The 22553-nt window shown below is 44.8% G+C and overlaps 1 protein-coding gene across 37 annotated transcripts in view; it reads left to right on the forward strand.

Moving 5' to 3' along the window:
* Window positions 1-22553, forward strand: part of KALRN (kalirin RhoGEF kinase) — a 777940-nt gene that overhangs the window by 372952 nt on the left and 382435 nt on the right. For all 37 annotated transcript variants that reach the window (XM_089331826.1, XM_089331827.1, XM_089331831.1 and 34 more), the window contains 2 exons: window positions 2006-2236; window positions 17386-17508. In XM_089331826.1, coding sequence (XP_089187952.1) covers window positions 2006-2236; window positions 17386-17508 — 354 coding nt within the window. The remainder of the gene's footprint in view (window positions 1-2005; window positions 2237-17385; window positions 17509-22553) is intronic.

A 22553-nucleotide genomic window follows, 5' to 3' on the forward strand; every position in this document is an offset into this window, starting at 1 on the left:
GTGAGTCTGTTGCATGTTGAAATCTAAGAACAAATAAGCTTGTTTGTAAAAAGTAAAGGTTTTTGCCATAGTAAAAACCAAATTTGAGGGTCTAGTGTTGTGGCATAGCAGCTAAAGCTGCCACCTACAATGCCAGCATCCCATGTAGGCACCGGTTCATGTATCAATTGTTCCACTTCCAATCCAGCTCCCTGCTAATGGCCTAGGAAAGCAGTGAAAGATGGCCCAAATGTTTTGGCCCCTGTATCCATGTGGGAGACTCAGATGAAGCTCCTGGCTTTGGCCTGGCACAGCCCTGGCCTTTGCAGACATCTGGGGAGTGGCAGTATAATTATACATCTTGCAGTATAATTATACACATAGGCATAGTATTTCCCCCAGTTTATCCTCGAGCCCTAGCATCGTGGGACTTAGATCTTTCCTCTCGGCTCACTGCAGAGGACAGGGGCTGTCCCTACCTCCTACAAATGTAGAGACAAAGGCAGAGGCTGGAAACTCAAGTCGACTAGGATTTCTGGGACTGGGTGCTTCATCTCTAACTGCCCTACCCTGAACACAGCATGATGCAAAAGTCAGCATTTGCTCATCTCTCAATAAATTATGGGAGATGGGGATAGCAGGATCGAGTTGGGGGTGGTGGTGGTTTCCTTTCCAACCTCAGCCATACTCTACCTCAGCACTCCTCTTTATCGTGCCCCAGGCTGAGAGCCTTTCTGCAGGGCTCCCACCCCCCAGCAGGACTATCTGCTGCCTCTCTATTCCCAGACCCCCAGCTGAGCCACTGTCAGGGCCTGAGGGAAGGGTTGGGGCTTCAAGCCCACAAAGGGTGCCTCCCTCATCCTGGTGGGGATGGAGGTGGAAGCACAGCTGCTTCCCTGCCTTGCTGGCTGGAAAATGAGATGTTTCAACTCAAGCCAACTTTGATTTCATTGTGAACCAAGTTAATGTAGGGTCCTAAAATTTCTTTCGATTCCCTGATCACCACTGTTTTAGGTTGGGAAGGTGCATGCCCTATTGGGTTCTCTGCCAAGCACTACAGAGCCACAGGTGTCAGTCCTACCATGCCACTTTCTAGAATTGTTGGTGCCTTTGTGCCAGGTTTCCAGAGAGAGGAATGATAGGATATCAGCCCCACCCCAGCCCCAGTCTCAGCACTGAGTGTTGGGGAGCCTGGGAGCATGGGTGGCATAGGCAGAATCTGAGGATCCCTGCCTTACTCTGCTTGTTCCTGATCTTCATGAGAAAGAAGGGGATTGTATTAAGGAAGAGCAGAATGTTAAAAAAAAATAAAAGAGCATACAGGAGAATAAAGAAGATGGAAGGCAGGAATGATGGTGGAGGAAGGGAAGGTAGTAGGCAGAAGAAAATCCCAGCAGCCACTACTATGTGCTAGGTCCTATTCTACGTGCGCTCCAAGGGTTAGCTCATATCATACCCACCATGACTCTGAGGGACGTACCACTAATCTCTTCCTTTTATAGACAAAGGATTGATGCTCAGAGAGATTACGTAACTTGCCTTTGATCATATAGCTGAAGGTTTGGGGCCAGGTAGAGAAAGTTGAGGAAGAAAGAGTGGTAAAGGCTGATGGTATAGGTGGCTTCCTTTCTGAAATGAAGTTCTGCTGACTGATCTAGTCCATGAGTAAGTAAAAATATTCAGCAGGTGCCTACTGCTTGCCAGATGCTGTGGAGAATTAGCTATATCCTCTGTGGAGAGAGCTATGAGCAAGGCAGAGTCCCTAGTCCTTATGAAGCTAAAATTCAAGAGGAGAGAGAGAATGTCCAGCCATTCTTCTCCCCCAGGTTTCCAGGATGCTCAGCCCTCCCCAAGGCTGCATGCAGGACACTGGGGCACTCTGGCCAGCACATTTCTTGGTTGTGACCGGCCTTGGGAGGATTGAGATACTCAGGCCTAACCACAGACCCAGGGCATACTCTCCTAGCCTCTCTCTGAGCCCTACATGCCTCTCCCCCCTTTGACCAAGGTTCTTTCCTTCCTGCAGGTTAGCCAGGATGGCAAGGCACTGCTGGATGTGCTACAGCGTCCCCTGAGTCCTGGCAACTCTGAGTCCCTCACAGCCACAGCCAACTACTCCAAGGCAGTGCACCAGGTCCTGGATGTGGTCCATGAGGTGCTGCACCACCAGCGGCGGCTTGAGAGCATCTGGCAGCACCGCAAGGTGCGGCTCCACCAGCGGCTGCAGCTCTGCGTCTTCCAGCAGGATGTCCAGCAGGTAAACTGCTCTGCTTCCCTATTCCTTCCCATGAGGCAGGCTGAGCTCGAGGCCCTGACCTGGGCAATGAGACCTTGGAAAGCCTAGGTTTATACAAGGAAGATGGCATTTCAGTCCCCAGCAACTCCCCCATGCTGCAAAAACCTGGACTTGTTATTTGCACCCTACTTGCTTAAGCAGCTTGATTGACAGGACCTTCATAGTATGTGGAGCTGGGAAGGGAGATTCCATCTCAGGAACAGCAGTGACCAGTAGTCATGCAATGCATTTTTCTTTTCCTGAGCTTGACCTTTGGCAGTGAGATTGTTAGGCAATTCAGGGGGTTGGGGGAGTGATCTGAGCACCACAGTTGGGCCCCACAGAAAGTGGGATCACTTTTCAATAAGGGATAAGGTGGCCTGCCAGAGAGCTGTGGGTTGGAAACAGGATTCCTTGGCAAGGTAAGACCTGTGAAGCCAGATTAAAAACATGGGCTATTTATTGTTTACTGTGTGTTCCATGATGAGATGTGATTTCTGGATTCGTCTGACTTTTTGCATGTCAGTCATGGCTTTTTCCTCTACCACAAATAATAAAGAAATGGTTATGTTTCTGACCATAAAAGACAGCCTCACCACATGTGCCCTTGCACATGAAGTAGCCCTGTCTCCCCTTGTACTTTCCCTGTTTCTGTCTTCCTGGGTTCTGCTGGGAAACTTGGCTGGGAGGATGGATAGATTGGTGGGGGTGAGAGTGGCTGGCTGGCTGGGAGCTAGGGTCTGAAATCAAGGCGGAGGTTACCTCCTTCTGAGTTCACTGTGGGAGGCAGGGGTGGGGTGCTTGTGCTCAAATACCAGTTTTCAAGCATTTCTGTGGCCACTGTAATTTCAGCATTACACATAAAGAAACAGTTTACTCTACTTCTGTTCTTCTGCACAGTTGAACAGGTATAATCCCAGAGTGTGGTAAAATGTGCATGGAAGATTGAGAATTAGCTATCCATGTCTCTCTGGGCACACCCTTCCTACCTGTTATTGATAGGACCCCTAGTGCTTGTTGCCTGAGGTGGAGAGACCAGACGAAGGGGTCATCCTTATCACTGACTTTGACATGTAAGGGTCTCTCACTGTGCAGTTAATCCCAAGAGCACAGGGGCCTTCAGGCAATGCCCCCTTCTTGAGCTGCTCTAATTCCCTTGCAGTGCCTTCTCCCAGCTGGCTATCAGTTGAATCCTAGAGGAACAGACACCCCTGCCCCAGGACAGATGGGGACTATTGATGTGCCAGCCCAGCTCGGGGCCTGCCAGGATGGAAAAGCAAATGAATCAGTTGGTTGCCTGCTCCTGCCATCTGGAGCCATCCACATCCTTATATTGTACCCTAACTCAGGAAAACTGGGAGGCAGCCTATGAATGACATACACAGAGTACCACACTCCAAAGCACAAAAGAGTGGACATGGCTGTTTCAGTGAACTCACAGAGATCATGGGAGATGATGAGGGTTGCAGCTTGCACAGCCCCTTGGTATCCTCCTCACTGTCCCACTGTTTTACTTTATAGCTATGCAGCTAGGGTAGACTCTGGAGAGCTGCCAAAGGGCTGCAAGGAGGGTGGCTGGCCAGACTCGACTATTGGGGGGCTGCTGTGGTCACACTTTTCTGTAGTCCCCATGATATTAAAACTAAAATGAACAAAAAGTATACTAAAATGGTGCCTCTGTCTATTCTGCATCCTACTCTTGAAAATGAGAGTCCTTCTGAAATTTAAGACTCTATCCGTTCGCCATGTTGTTTGCATTGTGTAAAAGCACATGGAAGATTATGAGATGGATGTGGTGGGGGCTTGGGTTTTCCTGGAGAACTGGATTCTCAGGAGGGTTAGCTCCATTGTTCTTTTCAGGATATGTGACAGGAGGACCACTGTCTCAATCACTCACTCACTTGCTGGAACAGATGCAAGGAAATCTGTGGAAAAATTAGGAATCTTAAACTCAATGAGGGTCTCAACTGTTTACCTGAGGCCAAGACAACCTATTTAGTTCTGGTGCTTCAGAACACTTGAGGGCTAGAGTAGAGGAAGGACTTGATCTCTGATCTTCTGACTCCCAGCCATACTTGAGTCTGTCCTAGTTTTCAGGATCACACTGGACAAGTAATTTCATGCTCCCACAGTTATATATAAGTGTGTGTATATATAACTTCAATAACATTTTCACCTTTGCATTACATTAAATTTTAAAATTTTGCATGTCTCATCTATTCCAGTAGATGAGAGCAGAAACCATCATTTTCTCTTCTGAATCTTACAGCTCTGTGTCTGGCACGAAACTGGGGTTTTCTTTATATTTGCTGAATTGTGTTGAAATTAGCTGACTCCCAGTTTCTGCTTCTGTGAAGTGCATCTCATGCCATCCTGCTTCCCAACCCATCCAGCAGTTACTTTGCTAGGAAGTAGCTGGAGTCTTCCCATGGGGATTGTGATGTGAGTCTTGAGACTCTGGGTGTTTACAGCCCAGGCCGTGGATGAAAGAACATAACCTCAGAGCTCATGAAGTATCATGGTGCTCGTCAGTTACTCAACAAAGTTGGGCCTCAACCATGGGTACAGCACTGTACTAGATACTGGCAAGATGCCTGCTGGTTAGAACAACACAAGATGTGCACATTGAAAATATACTACCAGAAAACGGAAGACTACCAGAACATGACAGCCTCTGTGCAAGGCAATAGAGTATTGATGGAGTTGTTATAGCAGTTGCTGTCCTGGTGAAGGAGAAAATTGATTGAACCATGTAGTCTGTGTCTAAGACCCCAGATGCACATTTGGGACCCAGTAGCACACATGGGGAGCTTATGAGGGCGCATCGATGGCCAGGATAGTACACATCCCTGGATACAAGCATGGGCTTGGTGTCAGATGGTCTGAGTGTAAATCCTGCTCTGGCATGTCTTGTCGATGTGGCCTTGTGAATCTTCACCTCCTGCTGCTCATCTCTTTTCCTCTAAAACAGGAAGGATAATAATAGGAATTGTCTCATCAGACTGCATGAAATACCAGGACAGTGCTTTGCACCCTGCTGCCTTGTACAGGGTAGAGCCTCAGTCAATATTGGGTTGACAGTCACAACCTCTTTGAGTGGTCCTCGGGCGCCCTCTGGTGCTTGGTGCATTTAGGAGCTCCCAGTCTGATTCTTTATGGCAGCAACTGCTCCTGGGTCAGCTGATTCCACTTCATTCAGTGATAGAATCTCAGAGCTGTCAAAGACCTGGAAAACGCGTCCAATTCAAGGTTAGAGATATAAAGTAGCTTTGCCATGAGTATACTGCTGGTTAATGGTAGTGGTAGAACCAGAAGCTAGCTCTTCTCACTTCCAAGTGTCCTATGGAAAGGCCATTGTGAGAGAGGAGCCAGGGAGACAGAGAGAGAGAGAAGACAAATAGACACTCTCTGCCTCAAACAAGAAGGGGCAGGGAAAGCCAAGTGAGAAAGAGACAGAAACCGGTGCTGCAAATGGAGAGCAAGCCAGCCTTTGCCTGGCTGACTTCTTACCCCTTTGCCATTTCTGGGGTGGCATTTTCCCAAGTCTAAGTCCTTTGCCCTTTAAGGGTCCAAAACACAGTAAAGCAGAAAGATGTAAACCAAATATGGGTGCCAGCGACAGGTTGCATTTGCACCCCTGCAGCTAGAGCTGGCTTGGCATGTCATCTCTGTGGTTCCCTTGGGTCCCAAGAGGGTAACTCAGCTCCCCCCTCCTCCACCGAGCTAGGGGACAGTAGGAAAAAGCCTTAAGGATAAAACTAGATATAGATTCATTGATCTGAAGAAAGGAGTGGATAGGACATACCTGTCATACTACTGCTAATGAGTAATTTTCAGCACTATTATTTTTGCAGTTTAATATAGGATAGTACTGAGGAAAAGCCCAAAAAAAGCACTCCTTATCAGCATCAGCCAATCTCAACTTAATTTTCCCCCAACTCCTCTGATTTCCCACATATGTAAAAAAGTTAATTCCAGGTCCAGATAGACTTGACTTGTGGTCAGAGCAAGATTCTTGTCCTTTCTGGGAAATGCATCTTCCATTCTATTTTATTGTAACCAGAGTGACTGTTTTCAGGAAGCCCCATGCAGGCCATCTTGTTCTTGCCTTCTCTTGCCCTCACATGTTTGCCAGAATAAACCATTAAAGTGTTTTGGAGCACCTACTGTATACAAACAGCTGTGCGAGGAGTTTGAGGTCTCTGCCCTTGATAGGAGGCATATATACTAAGGCTATTTTAATGGCATCCAGTTGTCTGGGTTCAGAGTCAAGAAAGCAAAATAGCAATGAGCTAGTGGAATCAACATAAAGCATCCCCTCTGGTGGGTATGGGATTTGTGCTGGTCCTAGAAGCACAGGCAGAGGATGGGGTGGTGGTATTCTGATGGGAAGTCAAAGAGCAGAGAGCTAAGTTGTACGTGGGGCACAGGAAAGAGGAAGTTGAAATAGACACTCATGAATGGCAGAGGTAGTGGGAGTGAGGCTGGAGGGGCTGGGTGAGCTCTATTAGGTTGAGTGGTGGTAGTGGAGGTGAGGCTGGAGAGGCTGCATGGGCTCTAGTAGGGGTGAGTGGTGGTGGAAGTGAGGCTGGAGGGGCTTGGTGTGCCTCAGCAGGGGTGAGTGGTGGTGGTGGGAGGTGAGGCTGGAGGAACTGGTGTGCTGTAGTAGTCATGAGTGGAACAGTGACACATTTGAGGCTTCTGTATCTTCCCTTGAAAACTATGTCTTGTTTTTAAGCCATCCAGTCAGGGAAAATCACAAGTGCCATGATGGCAGAATTTCTCTGGCTTGGTGAGTTTCCATTATGAATTAATGACAATTAATGTTAATTTAAAATGAATCTCATCTGCTTCCATCAGTTTTTCTGGAGCCTTGTGAGGAAAATTATAGCTTTTACCATGTCAGCTGTTGCTTGCCAAAGAATGTCTGAAAGAGATTTGGGAATAATTTTTTTTTTAACTCCAGGTAATCAATCTTTTACTAGCAGTAGTGACTGTATCCCCTTAATCATACTAAACCAGTTTAGTCATTGTATAATCCAATTGTCAGCTTTATATAATAAAAAATGAGCACTTCAAATTGTTCTCTGAATGCTGTTATTTAAAAAGTGACCAGAATGATGATGGGTCTGGAATTTGTGTCTTTCCATATGAAAGAAGGATTAAAGCATTAGGAGGGAAAGACTCAGAGCATACTCTGCATCCACTTACATTAGGAAAGCACAGATCAGGGAACCATTTTCAAAATTGGAAAGAGACTGGATACTTGGTGGGTCCATCAGAGAGGGGATTTAAACATCAGAAAGATGGTTGGTTCCAACCCTGAGACTCTGTTACTGGAAGTAAATGTGTCTATAAAAGCAGTATCATTCAAGGCCCAAGATTCATCATCTTTATGAGTGTATGTAGTTGAGCATCTAATCCCTTCACTTACCTTTTCTTACTTAAGCTTCCAACAGGATGAGGCAGGTGACAGCTCAGTCCCCAGTTTTCTGAAGAGTAAATTGAAGCTTAGACTAGGTAAACTTGCTGATACATTCCAAAGCCCACCTAATAAGAAAGTCCATTCTCTGGATCTTGCTGTTATTCCCCAGGAATTATGCTGGATAATGGGAATAAAATACATAGCCCTTGACCTTGAGAGATCTATAGTTTAGTTAGAATATCACTGATCAAAGAGTTCTGATAGATACTTGTCTCAAAGGATGGGACTTAGCATCATATAGCCACTGACAGATATGATGGATCCTCAAACTATCTTCCGTTAAGAACCACAAAGACCATCATACCCAAACACCACTTTCTTTATGTCTCACCGCTTTAAAATTGACCTCTACAGCTATTTCTCTCTAATAAAAATTTCCCTGAAACAGACACTATCAATTCTCATTTATTTTTTTCACAATCCTAATTATGTTAGCTCAGCATTGCTGGAGCTGTCCTTTGTGGCATGCATCTTGAAGAATATCCGTTTGCCCATGGTAGTAATTAGCAGTTTAAAGTTCTCAATTAAGTTTGTTCATGGTGATAATCCAATCATCCAAATGTTTTCAAGTGGATAATAGATGATTCTTTGTGTAGGGTGAATGCCTGGAAAGATTGCAGGGTTGAGGCTCAGCTAAGTAGGGGGAGGTAGGGAGGGAATGAAAGAAGGGAGGTGCCTGCTTATCAGGGTGGCTTTCTGATAAGTCTCTTTGGCCTTTTTGGTGTCCCTGATCTGAGAGGGAGCACTCTGTCCCTCTCCCTGTATTAGGAGGCTAGTACTGAAGGCTCGAAGTTCCAGTCCTTGCTCTTTGTTCTTTAGCCTCTACAGGGTTGGGGGTTGAGCTAGAGTCTTGCCTCTGGCATGCTCCCACCCTTCCTACCTGGGCACTCCATGGACTCCTAGTACCTTCTGCTTCCCGATTCCCCATTTCCCACCCTCTTCCCATGCCCACTGTTCACTGCTCTGCTTTCCTGCCTGCCTCTCTTCCCTTCCCCACCGGGACACCATCTCTTGGTGTTTACATTGGTCTTTTCTTGGTTTTCTGAATGCCAACTCTGGTGGCTGAAGAGCCCTTCCGTGATGAACACCTGTCAAGGAAGCATGTGGATACTTCCATTCTGCAGGGGTGGGAGAAAAGTGAGTTCCTGTGAGGCAGTAAGAGAAGAGAGTTCCTTTCCAAGAGTCCTAGGGCCTGAAGGCTTTCTTGATCCATGGCAATTTTTCACATCTTTAATGTCCAAATTCCCTTTTACTTTTTATGTGAACAAGAGTCAGTCACCATTCAGAGCCCCTTTTTTGGATAACCCCTGTACTTAGCATGTTCTTCACCTCAGCCCCTTAATTCTGAAGACCTGAATACCAGCTAAGGGGTAAAGAATTCACACATTGTCACTAGTGGGGAGCTACAGGAGGATTTTAAGCAAACGACATGTGATCAGCGTGGATGGGCTGGGTGGGAGTGGGAAGAGCCTGGAAACATTGTCATGTGGTATATCCATGGGTCATGAACTACCTGGGGCAACTGTAGACTTGAGAGGATTTATGAAAAATAGTCATTAAAAATTGCTGGCCATTTTGTTGTAGAAAACAAAGAAGGTATCAAGTGTTTATATGAAACTGTATTTCTCAAAGTGTGGTTGTTGGCCCTGGGATTAAAATCATATGGGCGAGCCTGCACCATGGCGCAGTAGGCTAATCCTCCACCTGCAACACCAGCATCCCACATGGGCGCTGGTTTTAGTCCCGGCTGCTCCTCTTCCAATCCAGCTCTCTGCTGTGGCCTGGGAGAACAGTGGAAGATGGTCCAAGTCCTTGGGCCCCTGTACCCATGTGGGAGACCAGGAAGAAGCTCCTGGCTCCTGGCTTCAGATCAGCACAACTCCGGCCGTTGCGGTCATTTGGGGAGTGAACCAGTGGACGGAAGACCTTTCTCTCTGTTTCTCCCTCTCACTGTCTGTAACTCTACCTCTCAAATAAATAAATAAAATCTAAAAAAAAAAAAACCCTATGGGCAGAGTAGAGGACTTATGAAAAACACAGACCATCAAGACCCATTCCACACTTTTTGATGCAGAATCTGAGGATGAAGTGATACCTGTAATTTAAAAAGAACCCCAGGTGATTGTTCTTATGCAATGTGAAGTTGGGGAGACTCTGACTTATGAGTGGCACTCAATCACCAGGCATCAAGGCACCTGACTGAGGAACAGACTCAGGAAGCAGCAGCTTACTAGAGCCTCCAGTCTGTTGGGAAGGGGCCAGGGTGGTGGCAGCTCAGACTTCAGGTCTTCTGGACCATCAGGGAGCTTCTACTCAGCCTTGCGTCTGTCAGGAGGCAAGAAAGGAGAGTCTGTACACCTGCTAATGAGTTTCAGCTCAGCTCCCAGAAAAATGATGGCTTCTCCTTCCATAGCAAGACATTTATTTTGATCATACTTGTTCCAAAGAGGGGACAGAAAATGAGTTGCTGGTAATTGGGCATTTCAAGTGGAACCTGTGTGCTCTCTAGTTGCTACTCGACAGGGAGCTGGGGGTACTGGCTGTTCCCTGCAGAACCAATGCTCAGTGTTCTGGGCAAGGAGACAGAAATAATGATTTGATGGACTCTCCTGGGTGCTCTTACACATTGCATGTACTTGAGCTTTAACAGCAAAATGTGTTACAGACACTGGATGGCATGTAAACACTCATCCATGCGCCTCAGAGTAATGACTTTCTAAATAGTGGGGTTGGGAGGGGAGGGGAGCTGAGGGCTAGGAGGTAGGAGTGGAGAGGGAGGAGTTCTTTAGTTTACTTAAAATATCAAATGTCTTTCTGGATCAAATTATGACACAAACTTAATGACCTGTTTTCAACAAGATGATTTATCAGAAAGAGCCAGATAAGGGAATCAGAAGATCGAGATTCTGATTTCATAATTTATTTGCAAATAGTCTCCATTTCCTTTCATATTTTTTTTGGCCACATATGGTACAGAAAGTTCTTAAATCAGATTTGTTGGGCTTGTTCACTCAAATGTTTGTTGAGAACACAACAGTGAATCATATGGGCCCTGCCCGCATGGAGCTTACATTCAGAATGTAGAGATAAAACAACACCAAACAAATATGCAATGTGTCATATAGCAATAGCCAGAGCTGTGCAAATAAAGAGGTGAGTGAAGAAGCCATGGAATATTTCTAAGAAGAGATTCCAGGCTTGTGCAATGGGAACTGCAAAGTCCTTGAAACGAGACTAGTCTCCCATGACCAGTTGGGTTCATGGCTGCTATTCAGAGCTTCTCAATAGCCCTCTTCAAAAGGACTTTCCCCCTTCTTCTTGGCAGCTGGGAAAGACAGTCTCCTGCCCTGAAAGCATTCCATCTTGATTGTATGCTGGTTGGAATAAACACAATTAGATGAGGAAGAAAGGGGGTGATTAAGAAATTATGCATAATGGCTGTTAGATTGCTTTCCAAATCTGGTTCGGGATGTGAGTATCTGTCTTGGAAAAGGCTGTCTGGGAAAGGACTGATTCTGGTTGAAAAGTCAGGGCAGGAGGAAGCCAGGAAAGCTTTACACGTTGGTACGGACCACCTGCCTGCTGTAGCGTCAGGGACCCAGGCTTCCCTGTGCTGTTACTCCCAAAGGTAGGGCAGGTTGAGGCCCCTTCCTCAATAGGGTGGCACAACCTCTCTCAGTGTGAGTGAGGCAGCAAGCCACATGAGGGTACTTCAGATAGACAGATAGGATGCAGTGATGAAACCTTATTTTCCTCTAATTCCCCTAAGAGCGAACTGCTTTCCAGGTGAGGCAGTGGAAAGGGAGGAGATGCACAAAGAGAGAACTTCAAATGCAGACAGCAAGAGGAGCTAAGATAGAGTTACAGTGGGAATGTGGAGCAGGAGCTGTTCACCCACACTGGAGGACCAGTCAGTTCTTGAACACGTATGGAGCAGCTGCTCTCTGCCGAGTACCACACTGTGTCGTGGGGTTACAAAGAGTCAGAGTCTAGTGGAGAGTCAGGCCTGCGGACAATAGTTGTTGATTTGTACAGAATCAGAGAAGAGTAACAGTCATCCTAGCCTGATTGGGTTATTAAAGAATTCAGGATGTCTGTGGCTTAAAAGATGAAGAGGAAAAAAAAAAAAAAAAAAAAAAAAAAAAAGATGAAGAGGAGGCAACCTGGGAAATAAGTACAGGGAGGAAAAGGGTATGGATAGTTCACACAAAGGGAAAATAGTGAGAATAGAGCTCAGAAGAGGAGGAGCTGATGTTCAAGGGTCAAGGACTGAGGTGGGAAAGCCTCCAGGATGGGGTTGAGAGTGTGAGGGGCTGCAGAAGACTTGTTGCTGCGGCAATGGCACCTTACAAGCTACGTTCCACTTTGCAAAATGTGTGGGTAAATTCCATTTAAATTTTAGATTGTGCTTTTTCAATGGATTTGGTGTACCCTCATTTTTCTTTTTTATTATTAGGATACAGCCAGATTAACAGTTTATAGTTGATTTTTTATTTTTTTAAAAAAGATGTATTTGAAAGGCAGAGTTACAGAGAGGCAGAGAGAGAGAGAGAGGTCTTCCATCCACTGGTTCACTCCCCAGATGTGCTCAACAGCTGGAGCTGGACCCATCTGAAGCCAGGAGCTTCTTCTGGCTCTCTAGTGCAGGTGCAGGGGCCCAAAGACTTGGGTCATTTTCTAGTGCTTTCCTAGGCCATAGCAGAGAGCTGGATCATAAGTGGAGCAGCTAGGTAACTGGTGCCCATATGGGATTGCTGGCACTTCAGGCAGCAGCTTTACCCCCTAGGCCACAATGCCAGCCCCTATAGTTTATTTTTAAACCTCAGTATATAAATTACTTCTTTGAAATCAAAGGCACATCTTGCCATGATCAGATTGACAACTATCATTGAGAGTTACTTCCCATTCAAGTATAGAGGCACAACCATTATTTATGAAAACCGGAGCATGAGTATGAAAAGAGAAAGAAATCTTAAGAAAAATCTGTCATCCCTGGCACTTCTCATAACTCATTTGCTTCTGTACCAGCAACAGGCTCCACCTCCTGCCCAGTCATTCAAACCATGTGCCTGGGCATCAGCCTTGCCACCTGCCTCTCTCTCACTAGCACACCCAATCACTGAATCCTCATAGCTCTTTCCCCAATCTGGCCTTGTCTGAGCCACCATCACCTGTTCTCAGAATTTCTGCAGCCTCCTTTTTCACCCATGCTTCCTTTCCTCATTGATTCTCCATAAAGCAGTCAGAGCATGTGTATTAAATACAGATTCGATGATCTCCTTCTCCTCCTTACAACCCTCCTGTGGCTCTTAGGAGGAATGCTGGAATCTCTCATTTGTACGCAAGGGCTCGCCCTGATCTGGGGCCTGCCATCTCCAGGCCCATTTCCTACTTACATTCTGCTCAGGCCATGCTAATCTTTTCAGTATCTAACTTTCCTTAAATCCTACTGTCTCTCAGTCTCACCTAGACCTCATTTTTCACCTTTGCAATTAATAATGACTTGTTTGGATGACAGTGCTTGTTATCCTCATAGGCAGGTCTCCGAGTCAAGGCCACATCTGCCTGTTTTCTGCTGCACCCCACCCCCATGGGCTGTAGTAAGGACTGACACTAGGGTGCAAGAAGAGTAATAAATAAATATATGAATATGTGAATATTCACATTCCACACATGCTTCTTTACTGCCCAAGAACCCTTAGACAAAAACAAAAAAACAAGACCTCCACTGTTGGAAATGCTTAAATGCCAACTCAAAGCCATCAGTAGGTATATGAATAGCTATCATCTTGTACTACTCTGACTATAACTGGTAATTGAGTATGTTAAGTATAATCTTGTAGATGTGAGAACTAAACAGGAAAACATTACAAAGCATTCTTTGATGGGTACTTGTGCTTACATAGGGTTCAAGAGCTGACTAGAAAGTTAATTTATTCTTCAGCCAGTGATATGCAGATTCTGAATCCTGGCTCACATTAACCTGCTCACCAGAAACTGACAGATACTGAGAATTCCAAGGCTGCACATGACTGTATGATGTTCAGGTCATTGCCAGGCACAGAAGTACATTTCCCTGCCCTGCAGAATCTATCTGGGGAGCTGGGTTGTACTCCAGGGTTGGAGAATCTGGAAACAGGGTCAGGAGAGGAGGTGGCCTAAGTGTGTGCCTCAGGCAACAAGGCTCTACCAGTAGATGAACCATCCAAAACAAGGTAGTCAGAATACAGCATTTCCACAATTCCTCAGTGATTCTGTGGCTCTCTCCTCGGGTACCTTTTCAGTCTTTATGTCTTACTAAAGAAAATTTACTCACTTCTTAAATGATTTGCTATTTTTACTTGTTAAATTGATTTCCACACAGTCCCTGAGTCCCGTTCGAGGTTGTGCATGTTTTCCCCACAGCTTCAATTCTGCTGGCAAAGATTGGACTAAACATTGGCAACATAACTTCATAAAACAATCACGGTTGTGTTTAAACCAAGTAAAATATGAAATAAATAGGTTTGTAAGTGGTGAAGGCATAGCTAATTAAGTAAGCTGAGTGTTGCTAAATGAAAATAATTGAAATGTTAAAGAAAACAAAATTAAAAAGAAGCAAAAGGCTTTTCGAATAGTATTGAAAGTTGTGATATCACTTCATGTAGTGCAAAAACTTACCAGGTATGAACAAGTGGATGAAAAATATCCTTTTTCAAACCAATATACTTTAGAATAACCAATTTCCTTAAATCTTGAGCTAAAAATGAAATAAAATGCATGGAAATGTTGCCAGATAAGCAGTTCACACTTAATTGCTTGAAACTAAATAGTAATAAAAGTTATAGTATGAACAATCTGTTGTAAATTCCTAATCATTTTTGAAAGGTTATAAGGCAGCTCTTTTATGTACAGAATATTATCTTAATACTTCAATTCAGGGATGAACATTTGTCCTAGTGGTTAAAATGCAGATTGGGATGTCCATGTCAGAATTCCTGGGTTCCACTCCAGGCTCCCTCTTCTAAGTTTCTGCTAGTGCACACCCTGGGAGGCAGCGGTGATGGCTTAAGTAGTTGGGTCCCTGCCATCCATGTGAGAGACATAGATTGAAGTCCTGGCTCCCAGCTGTTGCAGGAGTTTGGATAGTGAACCAGTGGATGATTGATATCTCTGCCTCTCAAATAAATAAATAAATCTTAAAAGATACAATCTCAGTTCATTCTCAAAAAGGATTAATAAAATATTAAGTAAAAATTCTAAAACATCACTACAGTTGGTACACAGTATATGGGAAACTTTGTGACCAAAGATATTTATGTTTGAAATCACATGCTCATAATCCTTTTTTATGACACAGAACTCTGGGATCTACTTGTGGCAAGCCAAGTAAAAATATACTCTCTTGATTATTTTGGTTGAAATTTCATCTTAAGTAATTCTAAAATCATGCAAAAGGAACATTTTGAGTTCTTGCTGCCTTTCAGAGTTTGCAAAAGATAAAATTCCAATCTTAATATAATTTCTTTTCATAAGTGTGCCTTCAGAATATTTTTAAAATAAATATTGCATAACAGTATATATAGTGTTTAAAATCCCCATGCATAATGTTTAGATAAACATTTTGCAGAAAAGACTTATTTTCTTCATTGTAATAGACAAGTACCTGGCCTTCAATTTAAACTAAGTGGATGTTTGTTAAACTCATTTTTATGTTCCTGGGCATCTTTCTCTGAATACCACTGTTTTGGTGTGGGCTTTATGATACTTTCATCAGAGACTCTGGAGATGTCCATACTTTGAACACTACAGGCATGAACATACCCCAAATGTCCCAGGAAGTGAGTGGATTTCCTCGAGTGAGAACTCCCATGCCTGCAGTTTGTGGAGTGATTGGGTTGCTCTACCTCCGCTTACTACAGGGCAAACCTATGATAAAAAACAAACAAACAAAAAAAACCAAGATAAATTAAAATGCTCTTTTAATCAAACCTCATTCATCTAAGCCATTTTCCAAAATGTGCTTTTGGACTCTGTTTAGCTAATGATTAGTGTAGCAGGAGTGGAGTAGGCTCATCTGAGTCACGGGAGGATCTATAACAGGGTTGTCCATGCTGTAATTCTGATTTAATTGTGACCACTGATTTATTGAGTGCCAGCTCTTCAAAGATCAAAGGATAAACTGCTCCCCATCCCCCTCAAATGCACTCATTTATGTTAAGCCACCTGCAAGAATACAAAATGGACATTAAAGGCTTTGGTCCACCCTGCATTTCAGGGCTCTTACTAAGGGGTTTCCACTCTGCCTCTCAAGTTCCCCTCAGGAAAACATTATGCTCTCACTTTGTCAGCATCCTCCACTCATCCCTCTCCTGCCCCATTTACTTCTGTTCCAAATTCTCTAAACATCAAGGAAAATGTCTTCAGGCCAAATCACTAGATAGATGTTAATCTGTTGCAGTTGATTTCTCAACAATGTTGCAGTGGATTCGTTTCTGAGAGGAGGAGCGTGGTGGGGGCAAGAGGCATGGAGTCACCACACAGACCCCGGGAGTCAGTGAAAGTGGGCTTGAGGCGAGGAGCCTGCAGACTCGTTTATTTCAGTTGGTACAATAGCTTATATAGTCAAGACCAGCCAATCCGGTCAAGGGGCAGTTTATTCCCCAACCAATCACAGCCTGTTGCCAGGCAGTTTCCAAAGCCATCCAATCACAGCCTGTTGCCAGTCAGGCTCTTGTTGCCAGGCAGTTTCTGAGACCAACCAATCATGGCCTGCCGTCAGTCAGGCTCTGTTGTCATGTGGTTTCCTCTGTTATGTGGTTTCTGAAGCCATCCAATCACGGCCTGTTGCCAGGCAGTTTCTGTTGTCAGTGGCCATCTTGGCATGACCTTTTCACCTCAGTGGCCATCTTGGCATGAACTTTTCACTTCAGCGGTCATCTTGATATGACCTTTTCACCTCATCCCACCACATTAACCCAGGAAAAACATGAAGTCTCTACTGCTTCCCAAGAGAATCATAGATACTAAAGGCCTTTGGATGAAAAGACCTTAGTTTGGTTGGTTGGTGTTGCTAGTTGAAGGAGAGTAGTAAGAAGCCAGAGGAGGCTGTTGTCCCAGTGATGGGCTATCTCAACCACCCACTTTGGGATTGACTACTCTGGACTTTGCTCCTACGATTAAGAAGAGAGTCCCAGGGGCATGATGAGTCAGGATCCCAAGACTGGTCACCCCTTCTTGAGCATTTGTACAGTAAAGTGCATGGTGAATGGTAAGGGCCATTGCACTGCCTGGCCTGCCACTAACCTAATTCCTGGCAACATGTCTGATTTTATATGGCTGTTGTACAGGTAGTAAAGGGGGAATGATAGTCTGTGTATCTTGTTTGAAATAATGAACTTGTAAGACAATTAAGACAAAGAAAACTGGAAAAGTACTAGGAGATCATGCAGGAGATTAAAGGGCGTGAGTCAGATTTAGTTAAGGGTGGGACTTTGATCATGCAGAGACAATAATGGAATCTCTTGTATTCACAATGGGTTGGACATTTCCACCTGGACTGCTGTTCAGTGATTGCAATGTAGGGGAGGGACAGGATGCTTGCATTTGTACATGTTGCATATCTTCTGCCTGGAAGTCATTGTTTTTGTCTTCCCTCTCCTGCCAGGTGCTGGACTGGATTGAAAACCATGGCGAGGCCTTTCTGAGCAAACACACTGGGGTTGGGAAGTCCCTGCATCGAGCCCGAGCCCTGCAGAAGAGGCATGATGACTTTGAAGAGGTGGCTCAGGTAAGATGCTATGTATGGGGGGGGGGGGGGGGAGGATGGCCATGACATATTGGATTGATATCTTGTGACTGCTGGGCTGTATTGCGAAGAGACATTTGTCTTCTCTTAGATCACTAGATGAGTGATACACAGATTCCCAAGTTTATGGTCTTCAAAGAAAATCTTCCTGTCAACATGAGCCAAAAATGCCTTGTCCACAAGGTGGCAGTGGTGAGAGAGAATGACATTAGCGCTATCATCAACCCAGGGCTATCACTTATGGTTGTAACCACCAGGGGCTGGAAGCTGAAAATGAGCCCCAGCTCTGCTTGCATGCTGTTTACTTTCTAGGACCTGGAGAAAGAGATGGCACCCATTCACCAGGCATGTACCCACAGGGTTAAATGTACCCAGAGACTGCCTTGATAAAATTTGCACAACATTCAATCTTTGAGCTGAGCTGTATACCCAATCCAAAAGGGCATCATTTTCTGATCTGCATAGATTCTGGATAAGGAGTTCTGACCATTTGTCTAATGATAAAATTATATAAAAGGGTTTTTGTTAAGAGCCTCCACCTGAAAAAAGCTTAGTCTAACTCTGTTATATTTCTCTCTGGGAGAGTTTTCCAAATGGACCCTGAAAAATCTTTGTCTTCCAGTTGAAATACTGCTATCCAGTAGTTTTGTCAGGTGTTATTAGTGTCAGTTGACTATAAAACTCTTAAGGATAAAGCCGGGAGGGAATCCATATGACAGAGGGGTAGGTGCCATGTGACAGTGTTGGCCAGGGCTGGCTCTGATCCCACCATGCAGGCAGCCCTCAATATAGTTATCACTCTGGGCCTTGTTCACAGTCCCAGCCCCCACCCCAGAAGGCAACCTGCCCCGGACAAGGGTGTGCCATGGGTTCAAAAAGAAAAGACCTGCCAAGAACAAAATGAGGACATAAAAATTTGTGGTGCATAGACACATCTTTAGGGGATTTATGGGAGCCAGAAAGACCATCAGCAGTGACCCACACCCAGGGGATGAGGGTGGATTGGACTCTACCTGTGGAGTAAAGAAAGCCTCCTATGGAACCCATAAAGATTGCTGCTGGGAAAATAAGATGGTGCAGTGAAAAGTGGTGAGAAGATTCCTCAAAAAGCCAAAAACAGGATTACTGTAACATTCAGCAATGCTACTTCTGGGTTTATTCCCAAAAGAATGGAAAAGACTTGAACAGATATTTGTATACCCATGTTCATAGCAGCTTAATTCATAATAGCCAAAAGGTAAAAGCAACCCCAGTATCCACTGATGGTTGAACAAAATGTGGCATACCCATACAATGGAATATTATTCAGCCTTAAAAAGGAGGGGAATTCTAACATGAGCTACAGCATGGGTGAACCTTGAAGACATGCTAAGTGAAAGAAACCAGCCAGAAGAGAACAAATATTATGATTCCCTTTATACTGAGAGTACCAAGAGTAGCCAAATTTGTATATATAGAGAAATTGAATGGTGATTGTCAGGGGTTAGGGGGAGGAGAAAATGGGGAGTTATTGTTTAATGGGTACAGAGTTTCAGGTTTGTAAGGTGAAGAATTTGGGAGGTAGATGCTAGTGATGCTTGCACAGCAGTGTGAAGCTAATTGATGCCACAGAGTTGCACACTTAAAAATAGTTAAAATGGTTTTATGTTGTGCATGTTTTACCACAATAAAAAAGGACATCGCATAGCCATATAAGCACCTTCTGCAGAATGAGCTGGACTTTGCCACATGGTATAGACATAGGGCCCAATATTTCCTCTAAAGGATGAGAAGAAGCCCAAATCTAACAAATATAGGTAGCCATGTACCCTAGGTGCCTCTCCAGCATGCTAAGCGCAGAGGATGGGAGAGGACTGCAAGCATCTTCTGCCTGCTGGGAGTGGAGCTGTGGTGCCTGCGATGATCACTTGGTGCACATAGCTTTGGTGCTTCTGCCTCCAAGCTGTCCTGTGGTTCAGTCCCTCTTCAGCTAGGAGGACATCTCCAAAGCCATCCACATCCCTGACCCAGCTCATCCCTCCAAGCTCTTTTCCTGTTGTAGCCTCATGGGCATCACCAGCCTTGGTTCTAGGCCCATGAGGGACCAATAGCTTTTGTCTGTTGTTACAGCCAAGCAAACATCTTGGCCACTCCAACCTGCTTTGCCCAACAGCCCTCCACCTTCTCTATTCCATTCACGTGGAACAATGCCTCTCATTTAGCCATGGAGACACAGCTAACATTCATACTAAAGAAAGAAGGGACACATTTTGGAAACTTTGTGGCTCCAGCCTATATTTTGTCTCCTGCCACTCTGAATAATAATGGTGCCAGGCTTGTTTCGTAGAAGACAGCCTTGAGGCTCTTCAGTGTGCCCAAGTCATCCAGCTTGCCAGTAGCTCTGCTGGGACCCAAACCCAAGTTTTCATACTCCAGACTCACATTCCTATTCCAATTCTGTGCCATCTCCTTATTGAGATGTAGGAACTGGGTATAAAATTCATTTCTAAATGTTTTTTCATGGAAAGTGCAGGACAAAGAGCAATAATGGGTGACAGACCAGTTCTGCCATCCCTGTGACATTTGTTCAACTTTCTGGCCCTGCCAACAAGTGTATGCGGTGATATAATCCAAATCCTCCTGCCTGTGTTTTCTGATAAGACTTTATCTTTTTTAGAGAGAAAAAAGATTTATGACTTTGAAATGACTTAGGCATTTAAAATGTTACGTCTGGAATGGAAAATAGCAGATGTGGACTGAAAAAGGAGCATTTTAGCCAGGGGTCATGAGGCCTTTGCTTCACCCAGTACAAGGCCTCTAGCAATGGATCTTGAGTATGGAGACTAATCCTAACTTGTTCCCTCATACCCACTCAGGTATGGGAATGGGAGAGGACTGCAAGCATCTTCTGTCTGCTGGGAGTGGGGCTGTGGTGCCTGGGATGATCGCTTGGTGCACAACTGTCCCATAGCTTTGGTGCTTCTGCCTCCAAGCTGTCCTGTGGTTCAGTCCCTCTGCAGCTAGGAGGACTTCTCCAAAGCCATCCACATCCCTGACCCAGCTCATCCCTCCAAGCTTTTTTCCTGTTGTAGCCTCATGGGCATCACCAGCCTTGGTTCTAGGCCCATGAGGGACCAATAGCTTTTGTCTGTTGTTACAGCCAAGCAAACATCTTGGCCACTCCAACCTGCTTTGCCCAACAGCCCTCCACCTTCTCTATTCCACTCACATGGAACAATGCCTTTCATTTAGCCATGGAGACACAGCTAACATTCATACTAAAGAAAGAAGGGACACATTTTGGAAACTTTGTGGCTCCAGCCTATATTTTGTCTCCTGCCACTCCGAATAATAATGGTGCCAGGCTTGTTTCGTAGAAGACAGCCTTGAGGCTCTTCAGTGTGCCCAAGTCATCCAGCTTGCCAGTAGCTCTGCTGGGAGCTGCCCAGCACTGTGAAATTATTGTTCCACCCACCCCTAACCACAGTGAAGGGAGAGTGACTGTCAGTAGCAGCCTGCCTGAGACCTGCGTTGTTGTGTGCAGCACAATGGTATACCCAGATGGTAAGAACGTGGCCTGCTCAGAATCAGCCCTTTAGGCATTCAGATCTGGCTAAAAAGCCCATGAGAATTTCTCAGGCATGGAAAGCCAAGACACTGTGGCAAAATAAATAAATAAATAAATAAATAACTGACCTAAATGACAGATCTCTGTGAGTGAGATCCCAGTGGAAAGAACAGGCCATCAAAGAAGGAGGTACCTTTCTCTGAAGGGAGGAGAGAACTTCCACTTTGACTATGGTCTTGTCTAAGTAAGATCAGAGTTGGTGAACTCACTCAAGAGGCTTCCATAACCTTGGCAGCTTGTGACAAGAGCCTTGGGTGATTACTGACGTCATCAATAAGAGTGTCAATTGTTAACAACGGAAGTCACTGTGTACCTATTCCCCACGTAGGATCTCTGTCCTTAATGTGTTGTACTATGCAAATTAACAGTAAAGCTACTACTCAAACAGTACTCTATACTTTGTGTGTCTGTGTGGGTGCAGTCTGTTGAAATCTTTACTTAGTATATACTAAGTTGATCTTCTGTATATAAAGATAATTGAAAATGAATCTTGATGTAAATGGGATGGGAGAGGGAGTGGGAGATGGGATGGTTGCAGGTGGGAGGGAGGTTATGGGGGAAAAGGTGCTATAATCCAAAAGTTGTACTTTGGAAATTTACATTTATTAAATAAATGTTGGGAAAAAAGAACACGGCCTGGTCAGGCTGGAAAGGGCTCTTCTCTTTCTCTCTTGCTGCTGCTCTCCATTACTCAAAGGCCACTGGGAGAAGAGGAGTGGATTTAATCAAGAATCAGAAAATTCTAGCACAATGACAGAGAGCCAACGTATGGACACTTGTTCCTTGTTGCTTAGGGTTGCAGTTGTTGAGATGTAGTCGTGTGTGTTGTGCAGAAGGAGGCTGGGGGCTGCTTTTGAGCAATATTGTAGAGAGTCCTGACTCAGTGAAGGAGCCTGTTTCAACATTAGCATTTTATGATTCTTGAGGTCAATATGAGAAAGGAGTTCTGAGCACTAGTTCTCTGCATTTAGGTTCAAAGCCCTGTCTTGAATCAAAGCAGAGAGAGAGCTATTGCAGCTGTCTCTGCTCCTGGGAATCTGCCTTTCTGTGAGAGAGCAAGCCGTCAAGCGGAGGAAATGATCACCAACCAGAGAGGGGTTGGTGGGAAGCCCCTGAACAAGCAGATCTCCAGTCTTGGGATAGTGGGGAACCTGTGTGATCTTTGAGGTAAAGATCTTTAAGACAGCTATTAAATTAGATATAAATGACATGTGCAGAATTATTGCAGCAGTCTGTTATCTGCCATTTAACTTAAATTTTGTGCTTAATAAGTTGAATACATCTTAAGCCAATTCTCTAAATGTTATTTGGAAGATATGAATTAAGTATGAGTCCTCAGCTCATCCTGCAGATGGCACTCTTTGAATAGCCTATCTACCAGCTGAGCTGCCCCAGAAAGGCACCAGTCCTGCCTCCTCAC

This window comes from Oryctolagus cuniculus, chromosome 4, assembly GCF_051225735.1.
Source record: "Oryctolagus cuniculus isolate XC-2025 breed Fujian yellow rabbit chromosome 4, ASM5122573v1, whole genome shotgun sequence".
Lineage (NCBI taxonomy): Eukaryota > Metazoa > Chordata > Mammalia > Lagomorpha > Leporidae > Oryctolagus > Oryctolagus cuniculus.